This window comes from Hyla sarda, chromosome 7, assembly GCF_029499605.1.
Source record: "Hyla sarda isolate aHylSar1 chromosome 7, aHylSar1.hap1, whole genome shotgun sequence".
Classification (NCBI taxonomy): domain Eukaryota; kingdom Metazoa; phylum Chordata; class Amphibia; order Anura; family Hylidae; genus Hyla; species Hyla sarda.
In genome coordinates, this window is record NC_079195.1 from 188,813,609 (window position 1) to 188,835,663 (window position 22,055).

At 40.0% G+C, this 22,055-nt stretch overlaps 1 protein-coding gene across 33 annotated transcripts in view; it reads right to left on the reverse strand.

The window, feature by feature from the left end:
* Window positions 1–518: 518 nt before the first annotated feature.
* LOC130282928 (uncharacterized) overlaps window positions 519–22,055 on the reverse strand; it is a 119,149-nt gene continuing 97,612 nt past the window's right edge. For 29 of the 33 annotated variants that reach the window (XM_056531896.1, XM_056531920.1, XM_056531901.1 and 26 more), the window contains 9 exons: window positions 21,982–22,014; window positions 21,478–21,507; window positions 20,986–21,018; window positions 19,868–19,900; window positions 14,344–14,367; window positions 14,216–14,248; window positions 12,960–12,986; window positions 3,330–3,359; window positions 519–704 (listed from right to left, as the gene is read on the reverse strand). In XM_056531896.1, coding sequence (XP_056387871.1) covers window positions 682–704; window positions 3,330–3,359; window positions 12,960–12,986; window positions 14,216–14,248; window positions 14,344–14,367; window positions 19,868–19,900; window positions 20,986–21,018; window positions 21,478–21,507; window positions 21,982–22,014 — 266 coding nt within the window. In that variant the 3' untranslated portion in view covers window positions 519–681. The remainder of the gene's footprint in view (window positions 705–3,329; window positions 3,360–12,959; window positions 12,987–14,215; window positions 14,249–14,343; window positions 14,368–19,867; window positions 19,901–20,985; window positions 21,019–21,477; window positions 21,508–21,981; window positions 22,015–22,055) is intronic. The other 4 variants (XM_056531904.1, XM_056531906.1, XM_056531913.1 and 1 more) reach the window with 4 other exon arrangements.

The following is a 22,055-nucleotide window of genomic DNA, read 5'->3' on the forward strand; positions in this document are numbered from 1 at the left end:
TATTATTTCACTAACACAGCATACTCCTTATGCATGTTAGGGCAAGGCAAAGTGTTCTATACCCTTATTGAGCCTCTGTAGGCCAGAAATAGCCATTTTTTTATAGCGATTCACTGCGAAAACATTCAGACCGAACCAAATTCTTTTGGAAAATTTGGCAAATTGGCCAAATCGAATATTCAAAAAATGTATTCTTCTCTACTGGCGAGTATTGTCTATGGGAGCACTGGAAATACCGGCTGTACTCTGGTATCTCTGACGCTCCCATAGACAGTGCACTGAGTGCATGCTGTCTGCAGCTCCATGCAGTTTAGAGCCAGGGCACTGTTCTGGAAAGTCGGACCACTGGGAATCTCCGTGATCAAAGGTGGCCCAGGTTGAACTGAAGAATATTATTTAGTACAACCTTTTATGTTTCTCTACTGTGGAAAATTGTAGACACAACTTTTCTTGACATTTCATTTCATTCAATCTTTAAAATAAAAACATAAAAAAACACTCTCACAATTATATTCTTTAAGAGCAAGCTTTTATTTTGTCATATACTGCATTTGAAGATATGCAGATAAAGCATTACAGTAAAGCAAATGTGATACATATCTAAGACGCTTTTAGAGCTTTAACAGTCTTGTCTTGTAATTTCATTGTATAAAGCAATTTAACCTCTAGTAAGTGGATCTTTTAACCCCATTTGGAAAAAAATCCTAGAAGAAAGAAATAAAAAAGTTTTAATAACCTATTAGTTAAATACGCACATTTTGCATTAAGAATTTACAGCCTCTGAGCTATAGGCAATCCTTGGTGGCATTCTGTGGTTGGAGTGCACAATGCAAAATCGGACCCAAACTGTCTCAGTGAGAAACATTCCCTGTTGTCTATAATAACTAATTCATCTTTGTAGTCAAGTTTAGAAAATGAGAGTTGCTTTATGCAGAAACTGGACCATTTGTGACACATTCCTCATGTACTTTCCTCTAATTAGCTTTTTGGGGGAGAAGGGCATTTTCGTAAATTTGCTCTAGGATCTCTAGTAGAGATGAGGAAATTTTTAAAAGTTCAGATCTGCTGATTCATCAAAATCTGGAAAACAGTTCTGGTTCTGACAAAACTAGTTCTGTCAGAACTTTCCCCAATAGCCCAATTATGTGTGTATAACACTGTGTAAGAGCCCTAAAAGCCCTGTACAATAACACTGTTGGATCAGCTAGGAGTGTTTATGTGATCTTCTGAGCTGTTTTTAAAGTTGGGTTATATAGTTGGGTTATATAGTTGGGTTATATAGTTGGGTTATATAGTTCTATAGTTTGTGCGGTTAAAAATAGAAATATGTCCATCAAGTTTATGCAAGGTCCGGGATAGGAAGTGGATGAAGGGAAGGTATGGTTAACTTTAAAATGTTGTTTTCTTTGTATTGATCCAGAGTTAGGTAAGAAATGCATAAGGCCTAAACCAATCTGCTTTAGTGTACACGTACAGGATCTGCTGCATATTTTTGCTGCATATTTTGTGCAGCTGATTTTGCCACCCATTAACTTCAATTGGTAGCAGCATCAGCTGCAGAAAATATGCAGCAAAAATATGCAGCATATCCTCTACGTGTGAATCTACCCTTAGGCTACATTTCCACAAAATTTGCTTTTAACTTATTTTTGGTGTTTTTGTTTTTACAGTGTACCCTAAAAAATGCCATAAAAACTGTCCTCTCGTTTTGCACTCTCAATATGCAGTTATTGTGAAGTTTAAATAGTGGGTTTTAGTCTTGGCATTTTTTTCTTTGGTGTTTTTTTTCCCCTGCTTTTTCCTCATTATAAGTCATATGATTCTTTTAATATGTGTCTCAAGGACTTCTATTGAATAATTGGGGGGAGAGAATGCAAAAAAATGCCAATGTTAAAACCACATTGCATTTTTTTTCCTCCTCCAGTAGAAGGCTATGGGAGAAAAAACATCAATTCCCTAAAAAAAAAACTATGGTCTCATTACGCTGTGATTAAAAAAAAAACTGCCACTAAAAAACAAATGCCAATGAAGAGTGAAAAAACCTCAAAGAAAAAAAAATAAAGTGGGTATGTTGTTTCATATTTTCCTACTGATTCCCAACTAACATCTAAATGCTGCGTTTTTTGTTCAGAGCAAACACAGCCATAAAAAGGGAAAATGTGACTGGCTCAACATTCAAAATAATTCAGAAACTAACCTCCTATGAGTGGCATAGAAACCGTGTACCAGAATGCCAATGCAGCTTCCAAGGATTAATGTGAATAAAAGTATTAGTTAATTTTTTCTTAATTGTAAGTACAGGCACAAAACACGTTTCAGATTCAGAAAGGGCCCTTCATCAGGTAGGTGCCCATCCTGATGAAGGGTAATTTCTGGATCTGAAACACGTTGTTTTGTGCCTATATATGTAATCTATAAGGTACTTCTGTAAGCTCTGTTGCTCCTAGTGCAACAACCCTAGGTAAGTGCATTTTCAGCACTTTAAGATTTCCTCTGCTGCTCGGGCTCTGCACAGGTGTGCTCTCCATTATCAATTTCTTTTATACTGATTAGCATTCAAAATAAATGTTTACATTTACATAAGTATTAATCCTGGTTTTTTTATAAGAAATAATCTAAGCCTTTTTTAATTATAAATTGTTTCTGCTGTGACCAGCTCTTGAGATATCTATTGCAGATTTGCAGTTCTTAGGCCAGTTTCACAGGGGCATTTTAAATAAAAAAATTTGTGTCTATAATAAGTCCTGGCCTGACCATGAGTCTAAGGACCTGAACTGAAAGGTGTCAGTCAGACAGATTTAGACTGTAAATGGTGACAAAAATGTGATCGTAAAATGTTTGTGTTAAAATGACCTTATGGTAAAGAATCATTGGAGAGTGTACATTTTTTTTTTTTGCTCCAGAAGGAGAGAGTTCATCATGTCTTTTGAGAAGATTTTAAATGAAACAGCTTTTTGCCCAATTTTCTTACACGTCTTTTATATTCATAAACAAGTACAGAATGTCATCCTTTATTTATTTAGAATGAATAAATTTAATTATTTTAGTCAGTTTAGTTGTTTCGTACTTTCCCAACTCCAGGGGAACCTTTTATTAAACTCAGAACTGAACAGCATACTCCAGATAAGGGCTGCACCAATATTTTGTAAAGCAATAATGCAATTTCCCTGTCTGGCTTGTCTGGCAAGCCTGTGTCTTTTTTTAGTACATGAATGAATTAGCTTTTATGTCCCCCTGTACACATTAATACAAATATACCATTAAACTGTATGCAGTCAAGGCTGCACTTTTCATTCCTGCAACAACAATGGAAAAAACAATATTCTTACCTTGTCGTGGTTTAGACGTCTGCAATTTGGCTGTAATGAGTTATGAAGCAATGGTTAGGATTCAGTGCTTAAAGCCATAAATCTAATTCATGATTATTGTTTACTTATATAGTTGGGTGCAGAAGTATTTAGACAGTGACGTTTTAACAATTCAGCATCTGCACACCCCACAATGTATTTGAAACTCATATTGATGAAAGTCATCAATATATCAATGTTTAGACTTTTAGCTTTAATTCAAGGGGTATAAAATTGGTCACTCTATATTATTGTATGTTGAGTATGGTTTTAATGGTCCAGAAAAGACCTTTGTAGGTTGAAAATAGTGTAACCTTAGTCCATTGTAAGTTGAGGAACTACTGGATTGTGTCACTGTTCAAATACTTCTGAACCAAAGTCCTAAGAAGCATGGGACAGCTGTTAACAAGATGGCTCTTTACTTAAAGGGGTTATCCAGGAAAAAACTTTTTTTTTAAATATCAACTGGCTCCAGAAAGTTAACCAGATTTGTAAATTATGTGAGTATTTGTGTGTAGCTCAACCACAATAAAATGAGCAAGGTTAACAAAAAGCTCTCCCCCACAGAGAGATAAGGAAAAGTGGCAAAAATAGATTTATTAGTCCTCAGCTCAATATCAAAAATGATTAAATGGTAGATGTCTGGTATCAAATAGAAAAAAAGAAAGAGCACAAAAGGTTAAAAGGTACAATAAAATATATAAGAACAATTAGATGTTACACTACAGAGCGAACATGGGTAGTATTGATAATACTCTCAAATACATAAGTTGATGTAACCAATGTATCTACTATAGCTGCCAGCTATATAGTGATACACTTATGTTGCTGTTGCATATATTGCCACACTTATCAGAATGATAGTGTGTCTAATGTGCACCGAATGGAGATCTATACATGAAAAATAAACGTTCCACCTGTAAAAAATATATCTGTTTGATGTGCTTGTTTTTCAGAGAAACCTTCTATACAATAAATGTTCTATGAATAAATATCCTGTAAATGAAAAATGAAAAACAGTCTTGTAGATGGTAGAATTATATCCTGTAAAGTAAATAAGTGTCCTATGAATGTCCTGAAAAAAAAAAATGTCCTGAAATATAATGATATCATGTAACAGGTATGGAATACAGATCAGTTTGTATGATTGATATTAGTGCTGGATCGCTATTGCCGGTTTTTCCACTTCACACTGGAATTGTCTGCAAAAGAAATATAGTGTTTGGCACAGTTGTGCCACACACCGCACCACTGGCAAGGCAGATGGAAGATGGTCACATACGCTCTAGCCGGGGTGGCGTGATGGTCGCAAGATGTACAGCCGCTCTCGCCGGCGAGCTGTTCCTTGGCGTCTGACGTCAGAGGTCAGCTGATGGCAGGTCAGCTGACCTGGTGCGGGAGGCTGGTAAGCACTGGATAGCGTTGGATGCAGATAGTTAGTAGCGTGCAGATAAAGTATAACTCCAACAAACTTTAGGACAATGTTCCTGTAGTGGAGGGTTCTATACCGGTTTGGCAAATAGATTTAAATGCGAATCCATGAAGTATATGAATAGTAGGTGGTAAATGAATAAAATCTCTCCAGAAAAGCAACTCTCCAATAAACGCTGTGAAACCGCAGCTGTAGTGTGAACTGGATCTAAATATCAGAGGCTCAATCTCAGTTACCAAAAGCGTTTCGGGGTTCATAGAACGTTAGTAATACCCCTTCTTCACTGAAGTGGAGTGTATTACTCTGTAGTGTAACACCTAATGGTTCTTATATATTTTATTATACCTTTTAACCATTTGTGCGCTACCGTAGGGCCCTGCGGGCACGCATTGATTATTTATCCTATAATACATAACATATTATCTATCAGTTTTTTCATTTTCTTTCTTTTTTTCTATTTGATACCAGACATCTACCATTTAATCTTTTTTGATATTGAGCTGAGGACTAATAAATCTATTTTTGCCAGATTTGTAAATTACTTCTATAAAATTTTTTTTAATCCTTTCAGTACTTATGAGCTTTTGAATTTGAGTTGTTCTTTTCTGTCTAAGTGCTCTCTGATGACACCTGTCTTGGGAACTGCCCAGTTTAGAAGCAAATCCCCATAGCAAACCTCTTCTAATTTACAAATCTGTTTAACTTTCGGGAGCCAGTTGATATATAAAAAAAGTTTTTTCCTGGATAACACCTTTAAATAGGGTTGTCTGGTTTTAAAAATCAATTTTTAAATAACCTGTTAGGGCCTTCTCGGTAAATAAAGATGGGGTCCCCAGTTGCAGACCTAGCACAACTGATAGAATCCAGAAACTTCCAGAACTATCTGTCATTAGTTTAAATAACAAATTGGGTTTTTAAAACTGGACAAACATTTTAATGACATAATTTGTGCTATCTGCACAAATAATTTGTGCTACCTACGACTGAAACAAACCATCAGAAATAAAGTGCTATCCGTCTGACTTATTTTCAGTCAGATAAATCCCTAGCAAACCTTCAAACCTCCAGAAACAGAGGGGCTAGAGGTAATGTGGGCAAACAGAACAACATGGAGTAATCTGGGGAAATTGATATAGTACACAGAGAACAAGCAACAACAACCTTAATGGCTGCATTTTAACAGTCTGTGCATCATATTTAGTAGGTACTAGGAGCATTTGATCCCCTGCTGATATTGTATGTTGTCCACTGACAAAGAAATGATCAATCTATAATTTTAATGGTAGGTAAATTTTAACAGTAAGAGAAAGTAAAGCAACAAACAAAGCCGCAGAATGCATTTCTAATAAGTTATGAATTAATTAGCATTTTACTCAGTGAAATAAGTATTTGACCCATTTGCAAAACATGAATTGCTGTAGTGCATGGTGGCAAACCCTTGTTGTTTATTGTAATTGGCCAACAGGTTTTCACACATCTCAGACAGGATTTCAGCTTCCTCTGCAGATTTTGCTATTAAGGTCTGGATTAAGGTCTGGAGGGATTAAGGTCTGGAGACTGGCTATGCCCCTCTAGGACCTTAATATGCTTATCCTTGAGCCACACCTTCATTGCCTTAGCTCAGTTCACCGTTGAATCATTCAGATGTTCATTGGCAAACTTCATATGGGCTTCTACATGTGCTTTCTTGAGCAGGTGGACCTGCACTGCAGGATTTCAGGCCTTCATGGCATAATGTGTTACCAATTGTTTTCTTCGTGACTAAGCTGCCTTGATATCACTGACAATTGTGTAGTTCTTAACTGAGTCCTCACCTTTTTTATGATCACTGACACTCCACAAGGTGAGATCTTGCATGAAGCTCCCAACCGAGGGAGACTGGCAGTTACCGTATTTATCGGCGTATAACACACAATTTTTAGGCTAAATTTTTTAGCCTAAAGTCTATGTGCGTGTTATACGCCGATACCGCCTCAGGAAAGGCAGGGGGAGAGAGGCCGTCGCTGCCCGCTTCTCTCCCCCTGCCTTCCCTGGGGTCTAGAGCCCTGCTGCCGGCCCTTCTCACCCCCTGGCTATCGGCGCCGCTGCCCGTTCTGACCCCCTGACTATCGGTACCGGCGCCGATAGCCAGGGGGAGAGAAGGGGCAGCGGCACCCATTGCCGGCGCCGCTGCCCCGTTGCCTCCCCCCATCCCCGGTGGCATAATTACCTGGGTCGGGTCCGCGCTGCTCCAGGCCTCCGGCGTGCGTCCCCTTCGTCGTTGCTATGTGCGGCACGGCACGGCGCATGACGTCAGTGCGCCGCACCGTGCATAGCAACGACGCAGGGGACGCACGCCGGAGGCCTGGAGCAGCGCGGACCCGACCCAGGTAATTATGCCACCAGGGATGGGGGGAGGCAACGGGGCAGCGGCGCCAGCAATGGGTGCCGCTGCCCCTTCTCTCCCCCTGGCTGTCAGCGCCGCTTCTCTCCCCCTGGCTATCGGCGCCGGCAATGGGGCGCCAGTACCGATAGTCAGGGGGACAGAATGGGCAGCGGCGCCGATAGACAGGGGGAGAGAAGGGCCGGCAGCAGGGCTCTAGACCCCAGGAAAGGCAGGGGGAGAGAAGCGGGCAGCGACGGCCTCTCTCCCCCTGCCTTTCCTGGGGATGTATCGGGGTATACACGCGCACACACGCACCCTCATTTTACCATGGATATTTGGGTAAAAAACTTTTTTTACCCAAATATCCTTGGTAAAATGAGGGTGCGTGTTATAGGCCAATGCGTGGTATACCCCGATAAATACGGTATTTTGTGTTTCTTCCATTTGTAAATAATCCCATTAAGTGTTGTAAACATCAAGCTGTATGATGATGTTCTTGTAGCCCATTCCAGCCATGTGTAGGTCTACAATCTATTTCCTGACATCCTTGGAAAGCTCTTTGGTCTTGGCTATGTATTTTTCTGGATTTTTTGTTGGTATTCTGTCTCTTACTGTTCAAATAAATCTACCAATTTGTAGAACAACTTCGTCTGAGGAAAAAAAATACCCCATATGTGGATGTTAATTGCTCTGTGGACGCACTACAATGCTCAGAATAGAAGGAGTGAAATTTTGTTGATATTGAAGTCGGGGGTCATGTGCATTTATATAGCCCCAACAGCAAAAAAAAAAAAAAACACATGTGACACAATTTTAGAAACTACACCCCTCAATGAACGTAACAAGGGGTACAGTGGGAAATAACGCCTCACAGGTTTTTTGAAAAGTGGGCCATAAATTGAAAAATTTGATTTTTTTACACTAAAATGCTGGGGTTACCCAATTTTTAACATTCTCACAAGGGGTAATATGAGATATTGGGTTACAAATTTTTGAGGGCTTTTTCCCCTGACTATAAAAATACATCCACATATGGGGTAACGTGCTGGGCAGGCGCACAACAAGGCTCAGAAGTCATAGAGGTCACTTTGTATTTGTGGCCTATGGCATATCAGTAGTAGACGGTTACATACATTCCGAGGAAAATACAAAAATGAAACGCCGACATGTGACACCATTACAGTAAGTACCCACCCTGAGGAATGGGTATAGGGGTAAAGAGGACATTTTGAATGCACAGGTGTTTCCTAAATTTATTTTCCAGGAATGGATGAAGGGTAACTTTTGAAAATTGCAATTTTCAACCTATGCTCTGCTTCATCTTTCAGCAAGAACTCTTTGCATTTGAGGCGGATGTTTGTTACGGACCTAACAGTTACATACATTCAGAGGAAAATACAAGAAACACCCACATGTGAACCTATTACAAACAGTACACCCCCTAGGGAAGGTGTATAGGGTGAAGTGGAGATTTGGAACAGACGGGTGTTCCCTTCATTTATTTTCAAGGAATGGATAAAATGTACTATGGGGGGGGGGGGGGGGGAAGAAAATTGCAATTTTACTGATATGCCAATTATTTTCCCAGAATGATGACCCAGAGTACAGCCAAAAGTAAAAATGATGCCCGCCCCAAACCCTATACTCTGAATCATCATTCTGGGAAGGGGATGTGTGGGGCCGTCCCTATTCTGTTACCTCAAATGCGCAACCCGCTCAGGTGGAGAGAGAGAGCGTTGCGCATTTGAGGCAAATGCAAACCTCCAATGCTGTTGACTCTGCGTCCCATGACCCATTTTTTAGGGGGAAGAAAAAAAAAGGTATTGGGGTATTGGGAAAAAGTTTTTTTTTTTTTTTTTTAGGGGGGGGTAGGGTATTTTGGTATAAAATTTGGAAGTCAATGTACCCTGGACTGGTACATTGGAGCCGAATTCTGGGGAATGAAAATTAGGGCAAAGGATGGAAAATTTAGTACTCCATGGAAGTGTGATACTCCCTGAAGCAGCTTATGCAGAGGCCCGGATTATCTGGTCAAGTGTCACACTGAATGGTGGTGTCCCTCCGTCTCCCCTTCCTGTGACACACTCTGCATTTCTTCTGGGTTCGTCCCGACCTTCTAGTGTTGGGGATCACACCTGGAAAGTGTTGGCCCGGGACGATCCGGGGACCTAAATTTCCAGAGGTGCTCTGACCCGCTCCTTGGCGGTCACCAAAGATGAGGGCCCTTAGAACTACCTCTTGGAACTGCAGGTATGTCCCTGTGTTGCCAGCATACTTGTACAGTATAAAAGAGCTGTACATGGCAACCTGTACCATGTAGACCGCAACCTTTTTATACCATACACGTGTTTTCCGCATGGCATTATATGGCTTGAGGACTTGATGAGAAAGATCAACTACCCCCATATACCGATTGTAGTCCAGAATACAATCGGGCTTGAGGACCGGGGTCCGCGGTACCTCGCACAGGGACAGGGGTTCTGCCGTTCCCATGAATAGTGGTGAGCATAAGGACATCCCTCTTGTGCTTATACCGGACCAACAACAGGTTCTCATGGGAAAAGGCACGGGACTCACCCCGGGGGATAGGAGCATGTAGGGGATGAGGCGGAAGGCCTCTTTGATTCTTCCGGACTGTCCCACAAGCGGCCGTGGATCTGGCGGCGAGGGATGTGAAGAGAGGGATACTAGTATATAAGTTGGTAACCTTTATCTAGCAATGGGTGCAAAAGGCCCAAAACGATTTTCCCGCTAACACCCAGAGTGGGGGGACATTCTGGGGGTTCAAAATGGGAATCTCGTCCCTCATACACTATAAACTTGCAAGTGTACCCGGAGGTACTCTCGCAAAGTTTATACATCTTCACGTCATACCGCGCTCGCTTGGTAGGGATGTATTGCCGGAAGCTGAGTCTCCCCTTAAAGGGGTACTCTGGTGAAAACCTTTTTTCTTTTAAATCAACTGGTGGCAGAAAGTTAAACATATTTGTAAATTACTTCTATTTAAAAATCTTAATCCTTCCTGTACTTATTAGCTGCTGAATACTACAGAGGAAATTCTTTTTGGAATGCTCTCTGATGACATCACGAGCACAGTTCTCTCTGCTGATGTTGTTATAAAAATAACAACGCTTTATTTATTGTTGTCCTTAGTGGGATTTGAACCCAAGTCCCCAGCACTGCAAGGCAGCAGTGCTAACCACTGAGCCACCATGCTGCCCTTAGCATACATCTGCTATGCATGGTTGCTAAAATGGACAGAGATGTCAGCAGAGAGTACTGTGCTCGTGATGTCATCAGTGTTCCAAAAAGAAAGGAATTTCCTCTGTAGCATTCAGCAGCTAATAAGTACTGGATGGATTAAGATTTTTTAAAAGAAATAATTTACAAATATGTTTAACTTTCTGCCACCAGTTGATTTAAAAGAAAAAATGTTTTGACCGGAGTACCCCTTTAAAGCTGATGAGAGACTCATCAATAGAGACCTCCCAAAATCTGGCCCCGAAGTGATTGATGACCGGCCTTATTTTATACAGGCGGTCATACGCAGGATCAGTTCGGGGGGGACATGCCGCATTATCAGCATAACACGATGTACCAGTGAACGTGGCTGGAGGGCTTCACTAGTATGAGCGCCAGGGGGACTCATACTAGCATGGGGCACAGGGTCAAGGGCAGAGGAGGTTTGCAGCACCGCACGGCGGCGAGTTCGCCGCCTTGGTGGCTCATCATCTGAACTAGATGATGATGAGGAGGACGATGAAATAAGGAAGGTAAGGTCTCCATTGTCCTCTGAGATGCTTTCAGAGTCGGAGGCAAGTATGGCTAATGACTCCTCCGCCGAAAACACTCTGCGGGCCATTTCCCTACTCTATTGTGGATACGGTGTGTGTGTGTGTGTGTGTGTGTGTGTGTGGGGGGGGGGGAGGGAAAACTTTATTTGTGTATGTGCTGCGTGTGGTGTGGTGCGATACTACCTCCCTACCCACCCTAACCCAACCTAACTAAACGAACCCGCCCTAACAGAAAATAAAATAAAAATAAAAAGGGGACTTTAAAAAAAAAAAAAAAAAAAAAAAAAGGGGGGGACTTCTAGCGCAAAAAAAGCCCTGCGACAAAAAAAGCGTTTATCTAATCAGTGGTGTGCGCACTGATTAGCGCTTGTGGCGGCAGGGGGCGCAGAACTCAGTGGGGGGTCCGGCCACTCAGCCCAGAACAGTGGCTGGTGGCTTTTTCACAGACCCCCACACAAAAAAACCCAAAAATAAAATAAAAAAACGCTTAACCCCGAAAAAATGCACCCACCTGAACCAAAGAAAAAAAACGCTGATCAGTGATAAATCACTGATAGCGGTGGGACAGGCTGCACACACAGGTACGGTCCGTCCACACAGTACACGCCTGCTACTGGTGGCACGGACCACCTATGGGTGAAAAAAAAAACACGTTAACCGAAAAAAGTGCCTTTACCACACAAAAAAAAACGCTGATCAGTGATAAATCACTGACAGCGGTGAGGCATGCTGCACACACACAGGTACGGTCCGGCCACACAGTACACGCCTGCTACTGGTGGCACGGACCACCTATGGGTGCAAAAAAGCGCTAGAAAACCCGAAAAAAAGTGCCAGCACCACAAAAAAAAACCTGATCAGTACTACGGGACTGATCAGCAGCGGGTGGGCTTTAACAAACGGTGGCTCTTTTATAACCTAGAGGATCCGCACACACGCTTAAGTGGAAAAAAAAATTGCGCCAAAAACAAACCCGCTGGCGGCAGACCGCAATGGCCCAGCAGGGCCGGGGTCACGCAGCTAAAGGTGCTACGGACCCACGGACACCCACTGAGGTACGCTGAAAAAAAAAAAAAAAAAATTTTTTTTTAACTCTAACCTGTCCCTACCTAATCTAAAGCTGACCCTGGGGGATTTCTGTGCCAAGGGGCCACAGTAAGGGGGCAAGGGGCACTTTTTTCAACTGAGGGGATGGTGGCGCCAGATCTCTGTGTAATGGCGGGCAGAACGGAGCAACATGCTCCTAGCCCCCACCATCTTCTCCCATTACACTGTGATTGGTGTGGTCACTTTGGCCACCCAATCACACTGTAGTGGGGGCGGTGGCAACAATGCCAGCCCCCAGTACAGCACTGATGATGATTGGTGGTGTATATTACACCACCATTCAACATCTATATCTGGGTCACAGAGTCACACGTGACCCTGATGACCCGGAACCGCTGCAGAACGCCAATTAATACTTAACGGCGTCCTGCAGCGATCGCCGGTATAGGAGGTCCTCCGCCGCTCATCATGACCCCCCTGGGCGATATGCCGCAATGCCTGCAGAACGATTTCAGCAGGCATCGGGCACCGGCTCCCCTCCAGCTAGCGGTGGGGGGCCGGGATTTGACAGGATGTACTCAAACGTCCTGAGTCCTTAAGGACTCGGAAAAGGGGCCGTTTGAGTACGTCCTGCGTCCTTAAGGGGTTAAGGACACATCTCATTTTGGCCTTAAGGATACAGCCAATTTTATTTTTGTATTTTCGTTTTTTCCTCCTCACCTTCTAAAAATCATAACTATATTTTCATCCACAGACCCATAGCAGGGCTTGTTTTTTTTTGCCAAACCTATTGTTCTTCCTAATGACATCAATCATTTTACCATAAAATGTATGGCACAACCCAAAAATATTTATATTCATATTGCAGAGAAAACAGCAATTTTGCAAATTTTGGAAGATAAATAGCAATAAATAATTACGGACAACATTGTTCTTACTGCTTTAAAGTAGACATTGTACAAAAAGAACCTTACCTGCTGAGTTTACATCCCAGTTCATTCCTGTTAATTTTTAACACAAATGTATTAGTTTGAGGAAGTACATTAAAGCTTAAACCTTATAATACAATTAATAAATATATCATATATTTCCTGGAAATTAAAAAGAGGTTGATCTAAACTTTTGCTTATTCTTATTAATCTAGTGGGCGGCCTTACTCAATAAGTGACAGTCTTACCATGTAAGTCCCCAGAAAATAGCTGTGCACTAAGTAGAACTGCCTGTTGGACTCCAAAGTCCAAGAAATGGGTCAATGTTTTGTAATGTAGGGGGCAGGGATCTGCAGCCCTTATCTCCATCTGCGCTCTGGTACCTACATACTTGGAATTCCCATCCCAAAAGATGGCAACCCCAGCTGGTGCTTAACTAGCTAAATGCACAGGGAACCTGGGATAGTCTAGTCTAGCTGGTCAGCAACAGAGAGGCACATCAGTTACAATATCCAGGTCAGAAGCTTGGTCAAAGTCAGAGCCAAGGTCAAATATCAGAAAACAGAATCAGGAATAAAGTCAGAGACCAGATGAAGGTCAGACGTCAAGCAAGGGGTCAGATTACCAGGAGGGAATGCCAATAGCAGAATAAGAAGTTAAGGCAGGAAAACAGGGCATACAGGCAATGCGTTGGTACACAGCAGATCCACGGATATGTATAACATGTATGAGGCCCTCAGAGATACCAGTCACAATAGTCTGTGAGTAACAGATTTAATGGCACATCTTAAGAAGTGTGGGATATGGACCTGAGTCTGATTGGCCCAGCGACTCAGCACCCTGATATATCAGCAAGGCTGGTAGCAGCTACTTAGCGGCACTATTGGCGGTGCAGGAACAGGAAGATGAGAACAGTTGTAAATAGGTTTTATGATCAGACATCCCCTAAATTATATTATTATCTATGTGTTTTATTTGTTTATATTGCACCAACTCAGTCTGCAGTGCTGTTTATAGCTTGTCACCACTTACATTGCTGCTTGTTAACATTGGGGCTTATAATCTAAATGCCAAATGAACCAGTGTGGAAAGAAAATGAAGCATCAGAAGAAAACACACACAAACATGGGGAGACAAACATGTTACTTTTTGTTACATTTGAAACCAAGACCCAAGCACAGTAAGTCAACCCACCGATGGTGAGATCTAAGTTTAACTGGTGTTTGATCAATTCTGTCACATGAGATAACATAACATACCATGCTAAATGTAATTGGTCAGATTCACAAAATGAACCTTACCTGTAGCTCCAGAGTTTATATCCCAGTTCATTCCTTTTAAAATTATACAATGGAAATGTGTGAGTTTCAGAAAGTCCATTAAATGATTATAATTCATAATAGAAATATAAGAATAAATATGAGATTACCGTTTGGTGACTTCCAATTGATTCCTGGAAATTAAAAGCAACACATTTTAATGTTCTGGTAACCGTCTTGTATAGGTAATTATTGAGGACAGTATTCATCTTGGAATATCATGTTACTTCCCTAACTATGTGTGAGTTGCCGTGACGCCCCCTACCATAAACATGAATGGAGGGGCTGTGACGTCATTTCATTTAATGTTTAGAATGCTGGATGCGGTACGGGTGCTGCACGGAGTTCACGGAGCGCGGTCCAAGTGGCGGGACCCGAGTGATCAGACATCTTATTCCCTGTCCTTTGGATAGGGGATAAGATGTCTGGAGGTGGAGTGCTCCTTTAAAGTGTGGACAGAGGGGAGCGCATACATGGAGGACGGCACACAAAGGCTATAAATAAAACAAACTCTAGACTCATGATCACAGACCTCACACCTACATGAAAGAATGTGAACCTAGAAGCAGGCTAAAAACTAAAAAACAAGGCAAGGTAAGTGAGGGAATGAAGATTGTAGAATAAAACTAAAATATATATTTTTTTCACATTAAAAATGTCCATAACTTTTACATTGGCTGTTAATGAAAATTAATATAAGAATTCTACCCTTGCTTAGGCCTCTTTTAAGTAGATCTATTGGCTAAGCGTGTTGCCTGACACACTATGCTGAATCTGATTGGTCAGATTCAGAAAAAGAGCATTACCTTTGTCTCAAGAGTTTATATCCCAATTAATTCCTGATTTTATTATATAAAAGTGCAAGTTTCAAAAAGTGCATAAAATATCATAAACTTTAAAAAAGAAATGTAAAAATAAATGTCAAATTCCCATCTGATGATTTAGTATTCCAATTAATTCCTGAAAATGCAAAGTAAAAAATTTAAATGTTCTGTTGTCCTATTAAAGCTGTGCTGTATAATTAAAAATTATAGACCCCACTGGTAAATTTAGACCCCACTCCTGGTAAATTTAGACCCCACTTTACTGTCAGGAGTTATAGACTACAAAGTTTGTGATTTAAGAAAAGTCTTAACCTAGGATATTTTATTACTTCTTTATTACTTATTATTTTTATTTTTTTATTTAATTGAATTAATATTTTAATTTATTACTTCCATAACTATGTGTAAGTTACCAAAGATACAGGCATGTAGCTAGGAAAAAGCACAGACATTCTATCAGAACAAAGGCCCAAAATTTTTTTTTTTGCTAAATAAAGTCAGAGATAATTAGTAAGGCTTTCTGCTCTCATTGTGTTATACATAACAGCAGTGATGGTGAGGGAGTTAAAGTGGTTATCCAGGAAAAGAAAAAAAGACCACATTTCTGTGGTAATTTATGGTATTACAACTTGGCTCCATTCACTTCAATAGAACTGAGCTGCAGAACCACGCCTAACCTGGAGACAGACAGGGAGCGGTCTTTGAAAGACATTATCTGTGTTTTTTGATTCCTGGATAACCCCTTTAAACATAGCAGCTTAGAGTGTGGATTGAGGGGAAAGCATACATGGAGGGCAGCACACAAAGTCTATAAATAAAAGGAAAGCATACAAAAGACAGTTTGTAGAGGAGAATCTCATGGGTGTAGAGGGACGCAGAACACATACAGCACATGATAGACTCCTAATAACAGATCTCCCAACTATCGCGTATTATTGGGCAGACACACATACATGAGAAGAATCTAAACCTAGAATCTTGCAGGACGGCGCACATGCATATGGACATAGGGTGGAGTTAAGACTGTTTTGGTGGGGGTGGGTGTTCTTATTAGGGAGTCGGGGTGGTTAGAGGTGGGACACAGGGTTTATAATGTTTTTATGCATGAAAACGTTAAAATGTAATTTAAAAAATCTAATAAAAAAAATTATAAAAGAATGGAGACTCAAACTTATTGCAAGATTTATAACTCAAAGTATTCTTTTCATTTAAAAAATGCCTTAAAGGGGTACTCTGGTGTAAAACATTTTTTTTTTTAAATCAACTGGTGCCAGAAAGTTAAACAGATTTGTAAATGACTTCTAATAAAAAAAATCTTAATCCTTTCAGTACTTATCAGCTGCTGTATATTACAGAGGAATTTATTTTCTGTCTGTGCACGGTGCTCTCTGCTGACACCTCTGTACATGTCAGGAACTGTCCAGAGCAGAAGAGGTTTGCTATGGGAAAAAGTACTAGGAAGGAGTAAGATTTTTCAATAGAAGTAATTTACAAATCTGTTTAACTTTCTGGCACCAGTTGATTAAAAAGAAAAATCTTTTCCACCGGAGTATCCATTCTGCAGCCGCAGCCCATTCTGACGTTGAGGACACAGCCATTTTTTTCAAATCTGATCTGTGTCACTTTTGTGTCAGATTTACATATTAATATAAATCTGGGATGCTGTTAATTATCATTCTGATTCTGAGATAGTATTTTCATGACATATTCTACTTTAAAATAGTGGTAAATGTTTGTCGATACTTGCATCATTTCTTTGTTAAAAATGCCAAAATTTCAGGAAAATGTTGAAAATTTAGCATTTTTCTAACTTTAAAACTCTTTGCTTGTAAGGAAAATGGACATGCCAAATAAAATTATACATCAATTCACATATACAATATGTCTGCTGTATGTTGGCATCATAAAGTTGACATGTTTTTACTTTTTGAAGACATATGAGGGCTTTAACCCCTTAAGGACTCAGGTTTTTCCGTTTTTGCACTTTCGTTTTTTCCTCCTTACCTTTTAAAAATCATAACCCTTTCAATTTTCCACCTAAAAATCGAAATTATGGCTTATTTTTTGCGTCGCCAATTCTACTTTGCAGTGACATTAGTCATTTTACCCAAAAATGCACGGCGAAACGGAAAAAAAAATCATTGTGCGACAAAATCGGAAAAAAAACGCCATTTTGTAACTTTTGGGGGCTTCCGTTTCTATGCAGTGCATTTTTCGGTAAAAATTACACCTTATCATTATTCTGTAGGTCCATACAGTTAAAATGATACCCTACTTATATAGGTTTGATTTTGTCGCACTTCTGGAAAAAATCATAACTACATGCAGGAAAATTTATACGTTTAAAAATGTTATCTTCTGACCCCTATAACTTTTTTATTTTTCCACGTACAGGGCGGTATGAGGACTCATTTTTTGCGCCGTGATCTGAAGTTTTTATTGTTATGATTTTTGTTTTGATCAGACTTTTTGATCACTTTTTACTAATTTTTTTAATGGTATAAAAAGTGACCAAAATACGCTTTTTTGGACTTTGGAATTTTTTTGCGCGTACGCCATTGACCGTGCGGTTTAATTAATGATATATTTTTATAGTTCGGACATTTACGCACGCGGCGATACCACATATGTTTATTTATTTTTTTTTTTACACTGTTTTATTTTTTTTATGGGAAAAGGGGGGTGATTCAAACTTTTATTAGGGAAGGGGTTAAATGACCTTTATTAACACTTTTTTTTTACATTTCTTTTGCAGTGTTATAGGTCCCATAGGGACCTATAACACTGCACACACTGATCTCCTATGCTGATCACTGGCGTGTATTAACACGCCTGTGATCAGCATTATCGGCGCTTGACTGCTCCTGCCTGGATCTCAGGCACGGAGCAGTCATTCGTCGATCGGACACCGAGGAGGCAGGTAAGGGCCCTCCCGGTGTCCGATCAGCTGTTCGGGACGCCGCGATTTCACCGCGGCGGTCCCGAACAGCCCGACTGAGCAGCCGGGTCACTTTCAGTTTCACTTTAGAAGCGGCGGTCAGCTTTGACCGCCGCTTCTAAAGGGTTAATACCGCACATCGCCGCGATCGGCGATGTGTGGTATTAGCCGCGGGTCTCGGCCGTTGATGAGCGCCGGGAACGAAGCGATATGATGCAGGATCGCGGCGCGATCCCGCCTCATATCACGGGAGACGGCGCAGGATGTAAATATACGTCCTGCGTCGTTAAGGGGTTAAAGTATAGCGGCAATTTTCCAAATCTTCATGAAAAAAGTTCCAAAATCAGAATATTTCAGGGACCAGTGCAGTTTGAAGGGGATTTGAGGGGCCTTTCTGTGAGAAATCCCCCAAACCTAGAAACTTCACCCCTCAAAGTATTTAAAATGACATTTGCAAAGTTTAGGTGTTTCACAGGAATAGCAGCAAAGTTGAGGAGAAAACTCAAAATCAAAAATGTTTGCACCAAAATGTTCTTGTAGCCCCATTTTGCTTATTTTTGTTTGTAACCCAATTTTTCTTGAGTGTGCAAATACCTCATATGTGGATGTAAAACACTCTACATGAGTACTAGAGGGCTTAAAAGGGAAGGAGTGACATTGGGCTTTTGGAGACCGAATTTTGCTAAATTGGTTTTTGAGGGGCATGTTGCATTTAAGAAGTCCCCAGCATGCCAGAACAGCAAAAAAATAAAAACAAATCCCCCCCCTGTGGCACACTATTTGGGAAACTACACCCCTCAAGAAATGTGACAAGGGGTACAGTGAGCCTTAACACCAAACAGGTGTTTGACTAACTTTCATTAAAGTGGGACGTGAAAATGAAAAATTCAATTTTTTTCACTAAACTGTTGGTGTTACCCCAAATTTTTCAATTCCATTTTTCAATGCCGTTTGGCTTTTGGACAGAGAATTTGACTGGAACAGTTCATGGGGGCCATGTCGTTTTTATAAAGCCCCCATGGTGCCCAGAAAGTGGAAATCGCCCACATGTGACACCATTTTGGAAATTACACCCCAAAAGGAATGTAACAAGGGGTGCAGTGAGCATTTACACCCCACTGGCATTTGACACATTTTTGGAAAAGTGGGCTGTAAATCTGGAAAATTTTATTTTATATTTTTACGGACCCCTGCTACAAAAATCTGTCAGACACCTGTGGGGTGTAAATGCTCACTGCACCCGTTATTACATGCCTTGAGGGGAGTAGTTTCCAAAATGGGGTCACATGTTGGTGTTTTTGTTTCTGCATTTATGTCAGAACCGCGGCAACAGAACCTGTACAAATCACTAATATAGGCCTCAAATGTACATGGTGCTCTCTCACTCCTGAGCCTTGTTGTTCACCGGCAGAGCACTTTACGTCCACATATGGGTTATTTCCGTACATATTTTGGGAAACGCCCAGTTTAGAAGCAAATCCCCATAGCAAACCTCTTCTAAACTGGGCGTTTCCCGAGACAGGTGTCATCAGAGAGGATTTAGACAGAAAAGAACCACCTTAACTTCAGAAGCTCATAAGTACTGAAAGGATTAAGATTTTTTAATAGAAGTAATTTTCAAATCTGTTTAACTTTCTGGAGCCAGTTGATATATATATATATATATATATATATATATATATATATATATATATATATATAAATTTTCCTGGAATACCCCTATAAGGGGTTGATATAAACTGGCTGCTAATGAATATTAATTCAGGAATTCCATCATTCCTTAGACCACTTTTGCAGCAGATGCCTGGCCAATTATGTCACCTGACATACTATGCTGTATCTGATTGGTCAGATTCAGAAAAACAATATTACCTTTTTCTCCAGAGTTTATATCCCAGTTCATTCCTGTTGAGATTATACAATGCAAATGTGTGGGTTTTAGAAAGTGCTATACAATTCAAAAACTTTAAAACAGAAATGTAAGAATAAATATATAAGTATTCCAATCCATTGCTGAAAATGTAAAGTAATACATTTAAATGTTCTTTTAAACTATTGAAACTATCTTGTATAGTTCATATTTTAGGATGGTTTTCCTCCTGATAAATTTGGATTTCACCTTGTCTCTTTTAGAGGTTAGATAATTTAAAATATTAGGATACATTTAGGATATTGTGCCATTTCTCTAAGTATGAACTAAAACACATGTGCTGAGGGATAAGCATGAGCCCTGAATCTGGTCATGGCCTCATCCCATGTTATGATCAATAGAAAAACACAGTCTAGTTTGTAATCAAGAGTGTCTGCCATTAAACTTCTCTATTTCCATGACCTTGGATCAATCACTATAGAAACCTATTGCTCTTTGGGACCTTAATCTTCATCTAGTAATTTGCAGTGCACAGCAGCTGTTCAGAAATACTACGAAATATTAATTCAAGAATTCCAGCCTTGCTTAAAGGGGTACTCTGTTGGAAATTTCTTTTTTAAATCAACTGGTGCCAGAAAGTAAGACAGATTTGTAAATTACTTTCATTTTAAAATCTTAATCCTTCCATTACTTATCAGCTGCTGTATGCTCCAAAGGAAATTATTTTCTTTTTGAATTTCTTCTCTGTCTAATCACAGTGCTGACAACGCTGTCTGTGTCAGGAACAGTCCAGAGCAGGACCCCATAGCAAACATATTCAGCTCTGGACAGTTCCTGTCATGGACAGAGGTGTCAGCAGAGAGCACTGTGATAAGATAGAAAAGAAATTCAAAAAGAAAATAACTTCCTCTGGAGCATACAGCAGCTGATAAGTACTGGAAGGATTAAGATTTTTAAATAGAAGTAATTTACAAATCTGTTTTACTTTCTGCCACCAGTTGATTAAAAAAAAAATGTTTTCCACCATAGTACCCCTTTAACCCACTTTTAAAGCAAATGTTTGGCTAATAATGTCATCTTACATATTCTGCTGAATCTGATTCAGAAAAAGTTTCATTACCTGCAGCTTCTGAGTTTACATCCCAGTTCATTCCTGTGGAGATTATGTAATACAAACATGTGAGTTTCATAAAATGCATTAACACTTTGGGCCTCTTTTACTAAGAGTGGGGTGTAGTTTTCTTTGTGGGTTATTGTTTCCAACAGGTATTTTTCCATGTTATTTACTATTATTACTAGTATCTTGTATTTGGTGATTTTCCCCACGTTTTCTCTTTTTACACATGTTCTGAGCTGTCTGGTTTTCCAGAGCTCAAATCCACCACATTTTATGTGGAAACATTAGTATATTTGAAGGTTTAAATTTAGGTTTTTTTTTGGAGACATGCCCCTTTTCCCTGATGGTCATGTCCCTTTGTAGGGTTTTCTGAGCAAAGTGGAGAGTTAGTAGGTTTTTTTTTTGTTTTTTTGTCAGAAATTCTGGCTCATGACACGTGACAAAAAACATACAAAATCTACTCGGAAAGGTCTTAGTAAATAAATGTAAGGTTACCTCCTAATGAATTAGTATTCCAATTCATTCCTAAAAATAAAAAAAAATAAAAATTAAGTAAATTACTTTTTTGATACAAAACTCAATATTCATCTGCTCAGCTCCTCTTGCTATTTAACCTGCAGCTCACGGATCAGATTCTTATTTTCAATATGATGGGTTCCTTTTAAAATAAATGTGTTTAATGGTTTGTTTAATCTATCGTAACAGTCTTATTACACCCTGGTAAATTTGGATCCTACTTTATGTTTATCAGTGGTTTGAGAATACAAACACCTTAGAAACACCTTGTTGTAGGATACCTTGTCACTTCATTTATGAGGATTTCCACCCTGGTTTAGCCATTTTTTAAGAAGCAGTATGTCACCTGACATATTAAACTGAATCTGATTCAGAAGTTTATTCTAGATATCGTACCACCCTTGTTATGTACTTTTTTAAGCAGATTGTCATCTGATATTTAATGCTGAATCTGTTTGGTCAGATTGAGAAAAACAACCCTACCTGTTGCTCCAGAGTTTAAATCCCACTTTAGTCCTGTTGATTTATATAATAGAAATGTTTAAGTTTCCATTATG